The sequence below is a fragment of the Chlamydotis macqueenii genome, chromosome 18, assembly GCF_036417535.1.
Source record: "Chlamydotis macqueenii isolate bChlMac1 chromosome 18, bChlMac1.mat, whole genome shotgun sequence".
Classification (NCBI taxonomy): Eukaryota; Metazoa; Chordata; class Aves; order Otidiformes; family Otididae; genus Chlamydotis; species Chlamydotis macqueenii.
Genome location: NC_141573.1, coordinates 7,233,858 through 7,247,202, shown reverse-complemented (window position 1 = coordinate 7,247,202; position 13,345 = coordinate 7,233,858). Strand labels below are relative to the sequence as shown.

Genomic DNA, 13,345 nt, shown 5'->3' with positions numbered 1-13,345 from the left:
GTGGGGAGAGTTAGGGGAACCCAGGGCAGTCCTGAGTGGATGGGGACAAGTTTTATTCCTTCGCGAGGACACCTCGTTTGGAGATGTCCCCATGGCTTTTCTCATCCAGGGATGGGGCAGTTTGCTGTGTGTTTCTCAGTCCCATTCCTGCCTGCTCAGGAACGTGCTCCTTTTTACAGCCCCAAACAGAACTGGGTGGGATGGTGAAGAAGAGCTCAGGATCTGCTCTGCAGCCCTTGGAGACCCTCCTGGACCTTTCCCGTGCTGCCACCAGCCGGCTGCCACACGCAGTGCTGGGTCTGCCCTGCCTGGCCACTGCTGATCCTTCGGAGCTCCTCCTTGGGGTGAGTGGCTGATCTTTTTTTCTCCATCTGTAGCCTTTCCCAGGGGAATCTGATCTGATAATGGTGATGTTTGGCAGAGGCCACAGGTTCAGCGTGCCCCTGGGCTAAATGCACTGATTTGTCTTCCCTCTTTTGTCCTTAACAGCCAGCAACAGAGGAGAGAGTGTTTACCGCCTTGGGCAATGCTCAGTCGCCCCTGGGAGCCACCATACAGCATAATAAGCTTAATTAGTAATAATACAAGAATCATTAAATAACCTCCGTAATGAATTGCAGGCATTGCTGTGCTGCTTTTCATCCCAAAAGATCCCAGCGCCAAACAGCTGGATGTTTGGTACATCCCGTCAGGGCTCCTTCTGGGAGGCTGAGCGACTGAGTCCCAACATGTCGATGGGAGCGAACCCAAATGATCCCGGGAGCAGACCCTCCCTCTGGTGCCCTTACTGATGTCCCCAGGCAGCCGGAACGGTGACTCCGTGTCGGTCACCCAGGGGTTAATCACTGCAGCTTACGTGGGTGCACCTGGGACTGCTTTTGGGCCGCCCTGCTCTCTTGGGGCATTTTTCAGCTTACAAAACAAGCTGTGTTTATCTTTGATTTTCCTCCTCCCTGCTCGTTACCTTCCAGCCCTCTCTGCTGCTGTTTTTCAGTCTTTCCCCATTTTCCCACTCTCTTTTCTGCCTTTTCCCTCTCCAAACCCAACCTGCCCCTATCCCAGGGCTGTGGTGGATCTCCATCCCCAGAGCCAGGACATGATCAGCAAAATGCACGAGAGGAGCAGGAAATTCCTCCTCCGTGACAGCTTGTCCCAAGGGATACGATTCACCATCGGGCGCAATGTGCCACGAGAGCAGCGTCCTTTGGTCAACATCCGAGCTGGGCTCCGTCTCTCCTGACGGCAGAGGGTGCCCGGGGCCCAGGAATCCTGAGCTGGAGGCACAGCCTGGGGCCATCCAGCTCCCCGCAGGGCCCACAGCCACCAGAAATTCTGTGTCAGCATAAAAGACACTGAGGGCTGGACGTTCCCCCTCATACTGAGCTACAGACAGGAGCGGGTTGGTCTGAGGCGGGGTTTTGGTCTCTGAAGAGGGAGATGGGGTAAGGAAGGGAATTTTTGCAGCCTGTATGAGTTACTCTGTTATCACGGATTCCTGTTGTGCAGTTTGTTGTGCAATTCCCTAGAAAGCAGTCTCCTGAGGACATAGGCAGGGTAGTTGGGGGACAGGGGTGGTGACTGGGTCTGCTGTTGTCTCCCTAGTGACACTAGGGATATAAGTAAGTGTATATATATCTGTATATATATTTTTTCTTTTTTTTTTCTTTTTTTTTAACCAGGAAAAACTGACCTCTGAACACCCTTGGTGTTGCTTTGAAATCAGGGGCAGTCACCAAACTACTCTCAGCCATCTCTGCATGGAGCAGGAGCATCCCTCCAGGTCCCCGCTGCCACCCTGCTCTGATGGGGCTGCGCGCAGAGGCAGCGGGGTCGTGCGATCCATTGACCCACGCTTCCTTCTGTGGCTGCTGCTGACCGTCGCTGGAGATGGGGTAACTACTGCAAGAGGTATGCAGTGGTTTTGGGCAGAATAAGGCCCCTGAGCCCTTCTGGCAGCCTGCTCTACTTAGGGGACGTGTAGACCCGGCGAGCCGTCGCTGCGTGGCCCTGTGCCCACATGGAGCGATGCTGCTTAATTGGAGCTTTTAATGTGCCGAGGAGCTGGTGCGTGAAGGGTTTGCTGCGAGGATGCTTAGGACCCAGGGGAAGCGCTGGAGAGGCTAGCTGGGCTTGGAGGAGCTCCTGCCTCCCCGGCCAGGACTTCTCAGGTGTCCTGGTACAGCCGAGCTGTGCGAGAGCTGGGCCCTCCTGGCAGCTCCCCCTTCCCCACGTCCATGCCCGTCCTTTGAGCCCCCCTGGGCACCCATGCGCTCGCCCAGGGACCACTCCGCACCATGAACGACCAGTACCACCGAGCAGCCCGGGATGGCTACCTGGACCTGCTGAAGGAAGCCACCAAGAAGGACCTGAACTCTCCGGATGAGGATGGCATGACCCCGACCCTATGGGCCGCCTACCACGGCAACCTGGACGCCCTGCGCCTCATCGTCAGCAGAGGGTGAGCCTTGGCGAGCACACGGTGCTGGTCCCAGGGGACAGAGGAGCTCGGAGCCCATCTTTCCCCCTTCCCTGCTCACAGGTCAGCGTGGGTGCAGGTGTCCCACAAAATGATGGCTTCTGTCTGTAACCACCCCTTGTTCTCCCCTCTGCTATTTTTCTTTGCTTGCGGTGCTTTGAATCTAATCCAATGTTGCTGATAGCCACTCTGTGTTTTCCCAGCTCTTCTGACCCTGTAACCACCCCATCACGCCGCTCCTGCCCCAAACCCCGCACGCAGGGTCCCCTCCCTGCACCCCTGCAAGTGCTTTTGCAATCAGATCCTGTAAGCAGAGCTGAAATGCAGCACACAGGGTCACTGCCATGAAAAAAAGCCCTTTTAAACGAGGGGGTAGAGAGAAAAACCGCTCCTCCTTCTGTCCCAAGAAATGCTCGCATAGAGAGACGGCCACAGTGCCAGCTGGCAGTGGGTGGCACTTGTCTGTTTTACCCAAATCGAGGTTTGGATACTTGACCCCCGGGCAGCCTGTTGTGCACCTGGAGCCTGGGAAATTCAGGAGCAGATTTCCCAAGAGCAGATTTCCTTAAGCCCCGTCTCTCCCGCGCAGGCTGCTTGATGGTAATGTCTCTCGGTCCCTCACCCTGGGCTGCCGAATCTGAGGGTCTCTGGCTCCGTACGCGTGGATGTGGTGGAGAGAAATGAGTGGGACTGGGGGAACTTGTCAGGCTGGACGGCTTTAATCCTGATGTTGGGGATCATCTAAAGGCATCCAAAGTGGGGTGGCCTGTGCCTTGTGCTGAGAGATTGGCAGTGCCGCTAATTTTGATTTATTTCCTTCTGATACTGTAGAATAGTGCTAGAGTCAGGGGCGTGGATGCCCAGCTCCTTGGAAGGACTTTGCTGCTCCACGTTGAGGCAGAGCTTGGTGGGGCCGTCAGCTCCCGAGCCAGAGATTTTCTGCATCCACCCTGGGCTGCGTTTGCAGCTCTCGTACCCCATCATCCACGTCTCTTGCTGCGCCTGTTTCTGGGCTTTCAGCATCTCCTGGTACTCTGGTCTGCTTATGCAAAACCTTCAGCCGGCTCCCCTGGACCCGGCCAGCTCTGCTGATGGGCACAGCTCCTCCCTGCATTGGTGTTCTTCCATTGTAAAGCATTTTCTTCTCAGATCCTGAGGTCAGAAAGGCTGTGTCAACTTGAAAAGTCCTTTAGTGCCTGGCGCAATAGGAGTGTGCTCAGGAAAAGATGATTTTGGAGTCGGAGTTCATGATTTCATCGCTCTGAGCCGTGCACCCTGAGGTGCTCCTGGGCTGAGAGCCTGTGGAGCTTCGCTGGGCGGGGGCTGTGGGACTGACTGTGTACCTGCCAGGAGAGACTGTGCCCAGCAGAAACCTGCTCTGAGCTCCCACCGGGATGGGAATTGCCACCCAAGGCCAGCGAGACAAGAACAGGAGTTCTGGGGATGAGACCCCAAAGTTAGAAATGGTTCCAAAGACCCTTTCATGGCCAAAAAGCCCCAGCATGGGCCCTTCCGACTGACTTTATACCTCTCTATATCATTACATCTCCTGATATCGCCCAGCTCCATCGCAGGACACCCTGCAGCCCCACTGCCTGCCCTGCCATCCCACACATCCTAGCCGGCAGTTTCGGCCTCTCCGCAGAGCCCAAGGGCTGCTTTTCCATGGACGGGCCCCGTTTATAAATTCACATTGGATTCAAAGGTCCTCGTGGGCTCAGCCATATCTGAGCACAGCTTGGCTGCTGGTTAATTAACAGCCTGATATGTATTTGTTCCTGACAGGGAAAATAGCCTGGCAAAGCCCAGTGCCCTTTACGTGATGGATGGCGGAGCAAAGCGTGTGTCTGTGGGGCTGCAGGATGCATTTACGTCTCTGCATTCATCTCCCTGTGTCAGATCCTCGCCCAGGACCACACAGATCAGCGAAGCCCCCTCGCCTGCGGCTCAGCCTGGTGTGAAGGCTTCGGGGCTGGGCTGGCTCCGTGCAGGGATGGGGTGGGAGGCAGCTTTGGGGTCTGAGGGGGCTGGTTACCCTCCGACCGGGTTGCAGGGAGATGCTGAGGCACAGGGAGTGATGGGGGAGTCTTGGGGCAGCGGGAAACACCAAATCCTCCTTGGCAGTGCCGAGCGGTGGTACTGGTGCCCACATAAGCCAGGAGGTTGAGCACTGGGACCAGGCTGTTATCAAATGTCCAAGTGAAGCTGGACAGAGAGAGCAGGGCTGTGGGAGGGGGGCTGCTGGGGGCAAAAATCACAGCTCGGATCGTCCTGCCCCGCAGCACGCCGGGCTGATGGACACTTAGGGTTGCCTGGGCTCTGTCATCGGTGAAGGAGCCTCCTTCATACACCTGTGTTCAGCAAATTGCGGTGTCGGGCTGAAAGAAAGTGTAATAAATCCCTTGGAGGATCCGTGAGGAAAGCTCATCGTCTCAACTCGCACAGAAGGGGTAACGAAACAGGCTTATTGCTCGGTCCGTAACAGCTGGTGATGTGTCTGTGCCACCTTTGCGTGGGGATGGAGAGAGGGTTTGGGATGGAGGGATCAGCAGCAGCCCATCCTTCTTGTTTGCAACACAAAAAGCCTTTTTCTTCCTCCTGGCTGGGCTCCAGCGAAGGAAGCCAACTCAATTAACATGATGGCTGGGAAAAGGCAGGCTAACTGGCATTTAGCGTTGCAGCTTTTCAGAGGCGGTAATTCTTCAGCATGGTTCGTTACGAACTGCCATGGCAGTGGCAGGCATCGGTCCAGCTCCAGTTAGCCACGGGTCTGGGGGCCTCGGCTGGGAACAGCCAGGACTTTCTTGCCTTGGAGTGGACCACAGGAGAGGCGAGGATGTGTCTTTCTGCTAGACAGGCCCACAGTCAGCTTTGTCACCCAGCGTTTTTTTGCGGAGGCATGCCTCAGTTTCCCTTCTTACAAAAATAGGGGTCGTGGATGCGCTGGATGTTAATGGCAGAGGGGCGCGAGCGGCTCAGCAGTGGGTTGGAGGCAACGAGATGGCTCCCGACATCAACCAGGCTGCTCGAGGGAGTCGCATCGCCCTGGCTGGGGCAGGGTTGCAGTGGAGGTTGCAGCAAAGCACGTGACGGTGATGTGCATCCTCCACATGCCACAGGGCTGACAGCCCCGCGGGCACCAGGAGCAGCGTGGCCATGTTGGTGGAGACCTTCCCCTGGGTGATGACCTGCCAGGAAGGTGAAGGAGCAGGGTGGAGCACCGTCGCAGCTTCGTCGCTTCCGGCACCTGAGCTGGCTTGGAGTCAGCATGGGCATGGTGAAGTGCTGAGCCAGTAGACGTGCCCCCAGGCATCACCGCAGCATGGCCAGCGTTAATGGTCACCAGTAACAATAACTGCTAGCCCAGCTTTTCGCTGATACCAGAGCTAGAAAGCCCTGAGTTGCACCTAACCTTACAGCATCTGTGCTGGATTTTTGGGTAGCTGAACTTCTTGGAGAAAAGCTGAGTCCTTGATCTACCACCACTTGGACAAAGCTTGGGGTTCAGGACCCACAGCTCCGCTCTGGGTCAAAAAAACTCCTATTTTCTGCTCATTTCTAGGCTTTGCTTGGGTCATTGCCTTGACTGACTATGCTGAAGCTGGTTGGTTTTTCCTCAGGCCATAAATTATTTTTTTCCTCTTTCTATATCCAAAACCATTTTATGGGAGCCAGAGATACTCCGCGCCCAGCCGGCTCCTGATCCGTGAGCCAGGGGGTGAGCCAGCCCATTGCCATCAGCGGAACTTCACGCGTGTGGGCAGGGAAGGATGTATGTAAGCGCCGGTGGATTCCTTGGCTAATTGGGATCCTATGGGAGAAGTGGAAGGGAAAAACCAGCAGGAAGGGAGTGCATGTGCTTGTCACGGTGCAAACACCATGACTCAGGAGATGCACACGTCCACCTGAGGAGCTCAATTAACAGTGCTTTTAATAATGATTATTACAGGAGTTGAATCAGCACTCAAAAACGCTTTGAAGTTGAGAAGTGCTGCGCTTCACACCTGTTATTAAAATACGTTCCCAGTTAGTGGACCCTGCAGTCAGCATCTCCTCGTGTGCAGCACGCTGGAGGGGAAGTTTTGCTCCGACAGACACCGGCCACAGGCAGGGCCTCATGTTTATTATCTGTGCTGCATCAAACACCTCTGCTTTGCAAGTCGCCGTTCTTCTTTCCTTCTGATGCGTTTTTAGTGCCTGTAGCAGATATTTATGGGGCACAGGGACCTGGAGATCTAATTTTGCTCTGATACCTTTGTTTCTAGGCACTGGAAATGTTCAGGGAAAGCTGGTTTTGAGGCTCTTTCCCCTCACTTACCCTCTGAGGTGGTGAAAAGCATGACCAAAGTCGACCTTCAGATATGAATCCCCCAAGACCTCCCTCACTTTGCTTTTTGCCACCCGAGCCACACGCAGACTTGAGAACGGGCTCTGAGATGTATGGATGGAGCATCCATGCCTTTGGCTTGGGGAGCAAGATTGTTTCTGGTGAGTCCACTGCTAAGTCACTGCCCAAATCATGAGTCCACACACATGCTGGGACCGTCATGGTGCCCTGGCTCATCTGCCCACTCATGTTGGGCACACATGTGCCCATTCAGAGCACACGTAAACAAATGAACAACCCTTCACGCTCTGGAGTCCCACCGCCAGCCCCAGCAGTTCCAGTTTCGCTGTCTCTTTAATCCAACTCCATCAATAATTTACTCCTCTCTTGCAATTCATCAAATATTTATCCTCCCCATGAATTTCCCAGCCTGGACATGTCACTACGAAGGTAGAGGCAAAGTCTGGGGTGTTACTGCTCCTGGAACCTGGGATTGACGGAGTACCAGCAGCCCCTTCCTCTTCTTCTGCTGGCTCCATGGCTCCCCAATCCTGTGGTCTCCTGCCCTTCTCCTCCCTAGCACCCATCTTTTAAACTTTTCTGTGCTTCTGAGAGAGATGTTGAAGGCTCTGGAGACAGAAGTCCTGCAGGGTTTGTGGGTCTTTTTGGCCCTTACACGGTTTTGAACCCCTTGACTTGCTGAACTTGCAGCCGGCAGAAGGTTGTACTTACTGAGTTCCTACAAGTTTTAGGAAAATATGTGAGTGGTGGAGAGCAACAGCTGATGCTCCCACGAGGAGAAAGCAGAGTGCAGCTCATGGCAGCTTTTGGGGAATACAGCCAGGAAGCTTACGCTCTGGGTCCAAATAATCTCCAGTTTAACCTCTGGATGCTGTCCGTACTGCTTCTGCCTTTTGCAGAATCATATCCCTTCACTATGACACAGCTGAGATGTCGGCAAAGCCTGAGGATCGCGAGCCAGTCATTACACCAGCTGAGTGGCTCTGCTCCAGCTCCCCTGGTCCCTGAAAACCAGCATCCAGAGCCGGGAGCAGGGACCCTGCCTGCGGTATGGGTGGGCAAATGTGCTGGATGTGGCTCTTACTGGGTCTTGTGCGTGGGCACTAGTGATGAAGATGCGAAGCAGCGGGGGAAAGAGGTCCCTCAGCTCCTGTGATCTCTGTTCTCTTTCTCTGATGTTGTTTTCAGACTCTTTCAAGCGAGACGTGCCATAGCGCAGAGCGTGTCGGGTTTGGGAGAGGGTGCTGGGCTCTGCTGCTGCCAGCTCTTGTCAACATGGGTCCTAAAACAGCAAGGAGTGAAGTAAGGCAGGCTGAAGGTCTTGAGTGTCCACTTGCCTTCCAGGCTGCTGGTGTCACCAGGGCTTGGAGCCGAGGTCTTCATGGTGGAGGTGAACCGTGCTCGGTTCCTCTGGAGGGGAAAGGGGCAGGAGCTGTGCCGAGCCGGAGCCCTGCTGCCCACGGGGAGTTGCTCTTGAGGGTGGTGGAGCTGCGCAGCCTTAGTCAAACCCGTGTGCGCGAAGGGGAGAGCGCCCTGTTGACAGATATTGCTGCTGGCTGCGTATCATTAGCACATGCGCTCAGGCGAAAGCTGGTGCCAGCAAGGGTGTGAACGATCTCATGTTTCAGCAGATCACAAATACAGAGGAATGTCAGGAGGACAGGCTTCCCTTGGATCCCAGGCTTGTGTCCGTCCTATCACGGAAGGCAGGAGATGTGGGCAAGCGGTTGTGCCTCGTCAGCAACTTGCTGGGGCAGGGGCCAGCACAGCGTGAGAGGAGATGCTAATGACAGTAGTCAGGTGTCCAGCTCTTGAGGAGTGCAGAAACCTAATCTCCACTTTCTCTGAAACTGGATTCTCAGGATGTGCTAATACCAATGCGCTTCAAGCCATGCAATCGAAACCAAGCGTGGTACAGCAAAAACCCCCACAAAACCCCAACCCCAAGGCCAGTGCCAGCAACTTTGTTCTTATTCCCTACTGACAGCGTGCTCTCTAGTGCCCTGAATTCCCCCAGGCACCCGTGAACAAGACAGTGGGAAGGTGCAGCAGCTATTGGGTTTCAGAACCAGTGCTGAGGATGGCTTCTACCATCACGGTGGTGTTACCACCACGGTGGGAACACATGGTGTCCCACACAGGATGTGGTGTATGGAGATGTATTTTGGGATGTCTCTCCATGGAATCTGAATTAAGCCAAGATTTGAGGATCGAATCTGACTAGCATTTAATAGGATGCTTGAGATTTGAAATTTTGTAACAAGCTGGGCTAGAATCAGGTCCATACCTCAGTTCTGAGCTACTCATAATCTGGCTTGGGTCCCACCAAGACTCGGTTTGACGAAGGAACATTGTCTCTTGAGAGCTAAATTCAAGTCATGAGAGTAATCACAGACTTGTGCATCAGGCATATGATTCTATGTCAACAGTACAGCTCTCCAGAAGATCTTAAAATTAAGCTGTTGTGGCTGGAGGCATGTAGCTTCATATTTTGAGGAGGCAACAGTTCATGGCGCTGATTTGCCCCTGTACAACTGGGAATATCTCAGTAGAGTCTGCCAGCCATGTCTGCGTGCTAACTCATCATTTTTCTTGCTGTCTAGGGGCGATCCAGACAAATGTGACATCTGGGGGAACACCCCGCTCCACCTGGCAGCAGCCAACGGCCACCTGAACTGCCTTTCCTTCCTCATCTCTTTTGGGGCCAACATCTGGTGCCTGGACAATGACTACCACACCCCTCTGGACATGGCAGCTATGAAGGGGCACATGGAGTGTGTGCGATACCTGGACTCTATTGCTGCCAAGCAGAGCAGCCTCAACCCCAAGCTGGTGAGCAAACTGAAGGACAAGGCCTTTCGGGACGCGGAGCGGAGGATTAAGGACTGTGTGAAGCTGCAGAAGAAGCACCATGAAAGGATGGAGAAACGGTACAGAAAGGAGATGTCGGATAATTCAGATACCATGAGCTTCTCCAGCTATTCAAGTAGCACCTTAAGCAAGAAGTTCCAACACATGTCTATGGTGACTTCCTTGCCATACTCACAAGCCACCATCCATGGCACAGCCAAGGGAAAGACGAAAATACAAAGGAAGCTAGAGAAGAAAAAGCAGGTGGATGGGACGTTCAAGATCTATGAGGATGGGAGGAAAAGCGTGCGGTCTCTGTCTGGTCTGCAGCTGGGGAACGATGTGATGTTTGTGAAGCAGGGCACATATGCCAGCCCCAAGGAGTGGACTCGGCGTAATATCAGAGACATGTTCCTCACGGATGAAGACACTGTCTCCCGTGCCATAAGTGACCCGGGCTTGCACATGGACTCTGCCCACTCAGAAGTTAGCACTGACTCTGGTCATGAGTCCTTGTTCAACCGTCCCGGGCTGGGTACCATGGTGTTCCGGCGCAACTACGTCAGCAGTGGGCTTTTTGGGATCGGCCGGGAGGATGCTGGCATGCTGGGTGAAGACAACGCAGATGGTGTAGGCATCAAACTGCGGAGCCGCCTGCAGCGCTCGCCAAGTCTCAACGATAGCATTGGCAGTGCCAACAGCCTGCAGGAGAGGAACGCAGAGGAGCTACCCTGGGATGAGGTGGAGCTGGGCTTAGACGATGATGACGAACCAGACACCAGCCCCCTGGAGACTTTTCTGGCTTCCCTGCACATGTTTGAGTTCATCTCCATCTTGAAGAAGGAAAAGATCGACTTGGAGGCCCTCATGCTATGTTCAGACAATGATCTGAAGAGCATCAATATCCCACTGGGCCCCAGGAAAAAGATTGTGGATGCCATCCAGAGGAGACGGCAAACTCTGGAGAATCCAGATGTCATTGTAGACACTGAACTGTAAGTAGGAGATGAGGCCTCTGAGCGATTAAACCCTTCAGCAGGTGGAGATGTGGATAATGTAAGGTCTTGTTTTCAACCCACTTGGAAGAGTAGGAGTCCAGGTAACCTCAGTGCTTCTGTGTGTGGGCAAATTCCTGCTTGTGTGGAAACGATGAGAGTTCGGAGAGGTGGCAATAGCATTAGTTCATTACTCAACAGCCCTAATGTGGCTGGGCAGGACGTGAAGCCTTTGTTTTGTTTCATAACCTACGTGAGTGCAGACTGCGCTGTGGTCTGATTCTTCTGAGTCCCCGTAGCTGGGATTTTCAACCACACTCAGGCTTGTCTTGACTCTTCACCTTTTGAAGGCGTTAGGAAATCAACCACAATTCCCAGTGGGAGCAGGCTGACGGCAGTGCCCAGTGGCATTGGGAATCCTTCCCCAAATGCATGAGATCTTACTCAGACCTTTGGAGATTGCATATCTGGGTTGGAAGTGTTGCTGTTTGATGGTGTTTCCAGGCTTTGGTTGGTTTGGTTCAAAGTCCATGTGCCTGCTGTAGAGGTGAAGGGAAGGTACCAGGGTGGGTCTTCCCACTGTCACATCTGCTGGTACCCCAATCCACTGTATTGTTTGGACTTCCCAACCCTCAAATATCTGTGTGCTTCTTGCTGATTTTACAGGCTTTCAGTACAGCTCAGTCTTGGGTCCTCAGAGTGCTGATAGATCTTTCTCTTTCCCTTTGCAGATAGCAGCAGCAGCATTTTTTTTTTTTTCCAATGATCGAGAGACAAACTCAGTTCTAAGTTGCCAGAAAACACAAGCCAGAGACTCTCTTCCTGGGGCAGCTGAAGGCTCCAGCCATCCCCACCGGTCCCCCTGGACTGCCCTCCTGCTCCCCAGCTCTGCTCCCTGTCTGTGCGATGCTCCCAGGTGGTACCCAGTACGGAGGGACGACTGCTGAGATTGGACCAAGCAGCTCCAACCTGCCAACCTTGAAGGGACGACGGTTGCCTGCTCGCTGGAGGAACAAGTGTGCCGGCTAGGACACTGTGCCGTCTCGGGCTGAGGGGCCACACGAAGCCATGAACGGAATGAGATATGTGATGGTATTTTCAAAGTGACCCAAAATAAATAATTACACCCATGCTTTCTTGAGCAAGTGGTTGATTTGGGGTTTGGGCTCGAGGAGCAGGGGGGTGGGGAGTCCTGGTCTCTCTCCGGTTCCTGGCTGCCTTGGTACAGTGTTTGATGCTGTGGTTTTGGAAGGGCATTTTGATTACCATGATCTGGAGCTGTTCATCTTGAGACCTGCCAGCCCTGGCTTTAGCCGGCAGGTGCTCGGCGTGTCCGTGAGTCCAGGCCGTGCTGTCTCGAGTGCAACAATCCCAAATGAAGATGGTGGCTGAACGTCTCGGTAGGTGCCTTTTCAGTGGCTGTCCCACGGAGGCCACGTTTCTGCCCTGTCTCTCCAGGAGCTGTGGCACAGACTCTCTTCCAAACAACCTTGCGTCAGTGCTTGAAACGCAGCTGTGAACCGTTGTATTGAGTGTTTTGCACCAACCCGTCCATCTCTCGCTGACCGTTGCACTCGCTTTCTGAGCCCTTGGCTCCCAGCTCTGCTGCACTGTTTTACATACACGATCTACAGACAGCTCCTGGGTGGAAGGAGACTTTCTGGGGACCTAGGCAGTAACATATCCTGATGGGAGGGAGTCAACAACCCCTTGCCGTGAGGTGCTGGCAACATGCCTGGTCAGGCTGTGATGCAAAATTCCAGATCAGAGAAATGCCGCACGTTGTTACCGGTACTGCTTATCCAGCCTTATCTGGAGGATAAGGAATGACCTGAGCACGCTGACTCCTGGCAGTCTGTATGTGCTCAGCCCAGGTCTGGCTGGGATCTGGCCCATGTTGGTCCCTTCAGGGCTGTGGTTTTGCCGGTCAGAGGACGGGGATTTGTTTGGTGTGAAGCTGGGCTGCTCCCTGCCCGTTGTGTCCTCTGTCTTTGTGTGCGTGTGCAGGGGAGGAGAACTACTCTCAGCAGGCAAGAAACACTCTTTGCAAGGTGGCTGTCTGTCCTGCTGCTCCCCAAGTGCTGAAGCCCCACCGGGAGCGGAGTGGGGGGGTCTCTGTCCCAGCCTTGTGCCGCTGCACGCAGAGAGATGCTCTGGCATCAGCTGAACGCCACCACTGCACTGAAGGTCCAAGATCTTTCTGCACAGACGCAAACTGAGAAGAAGCTTTTTAAAGTGCTTTTCAGAGCTAAAAGTGCTTTTTATATTTGTATTTACATGTTCTGCATAACTCTTGGCTTCATTTCCAGGCGAAAGGGCGGGTGATCAGATGTGCTGAGTCGGCAAGTTCTCCACGAAAGCTGTGCTGCGCCAGGGCCCCAGCGCTGTTTGCTTTGGTCCCTCTCCAAAGCCTGGGGCTGCCATCCCAGCCGGGAGAGCGGTGGCTGATCTCACTAATGTCACAGCTCCCTCTGCCGGGACCGGGCCCGGGAGAGCAGGATGGGACCCGCTGCCCGCCGGAGCTGCGAGGCAGCGGGGACGTGGCATGGCAGAGGGACGGCCACCAAATCCTGCTGCGACAGGGACCTGTAACTTCAGGCCATTTTTCAGGCGAGGTTACGGTGGCAAAATTCACCCCCTTCCCCATGATTTCATCCGAGCCCCCTGCCCCTGCTC

At 54.2% G+C, this 13,345-nt stretch overlaps 1 protein-coding gene across 2 annotated transcripts; it reads left to right on the top strand.

Moving 5' to 3' along the window:
- Positions 1 to 228: 228 nt before the first annotated feature.
- On the top strand, positions 229 to 11,800 carry USH1G (USH1 protein network component sans). Of its 2 annotated transcripts, XM_086762328.1 has the most exons (5): positions 229 to 344; positions 1,680 to 1,892; positions 2,280 to 2,458; positions 9,428 to 10,673; positions 11,408 to 11,800. In XM_086762328.1, exons 2-4 carry the CDS (start codon positions 1,758 to 1,760, stop codon positions 10,671 to 10,673), a joined length of 1,560 nt encoding a protein of 519 aa, XP_086618454.1. In that variant the 5' UTR covers positions 229 to 344; positions 1,680 to 1,757; the 3' UTR covers positions 11,408 to 11,800. The 2 variants fall into 2 exon arrangements, with proteins under 2 accessions (XP_086618454.1, XP_086618455.1); XM_086762329.1 differs by lacking the exons at positions 229 to 344; positions 1,680 to 1,892 and having other exon boundaries at positions 2,430 to 2,539.
- The last annotated feature ends 1,545 nt before the right edge of the window (positions 11,801 to 13,345 follow it).

Bases quoted from the DNA above. Each gene is read 5' to 3' on its own strand.
- USH1G (XM_086762328.1), top strand. From the start codon at position 1,758: ATGGAGCAGGAGCATCCCTCCAGGTCCCCGCTGCCACCCTGCTCTGAT. The intron at 1,893-2,279 runs GTAACTACTGCA...GCGCTCGCCCAG, and splicing joins TGACCGTCGCTGGAGATGGG to GGACCACTCCGCACCATGAA. The intron at 2,459-9,427 runs GTGAGCCTTGGC...CTTGCTGTCTAG, and splicing joins CGCCTCATCGTCAGCAGAGG to GGGCGATCCAGACAAATGTG.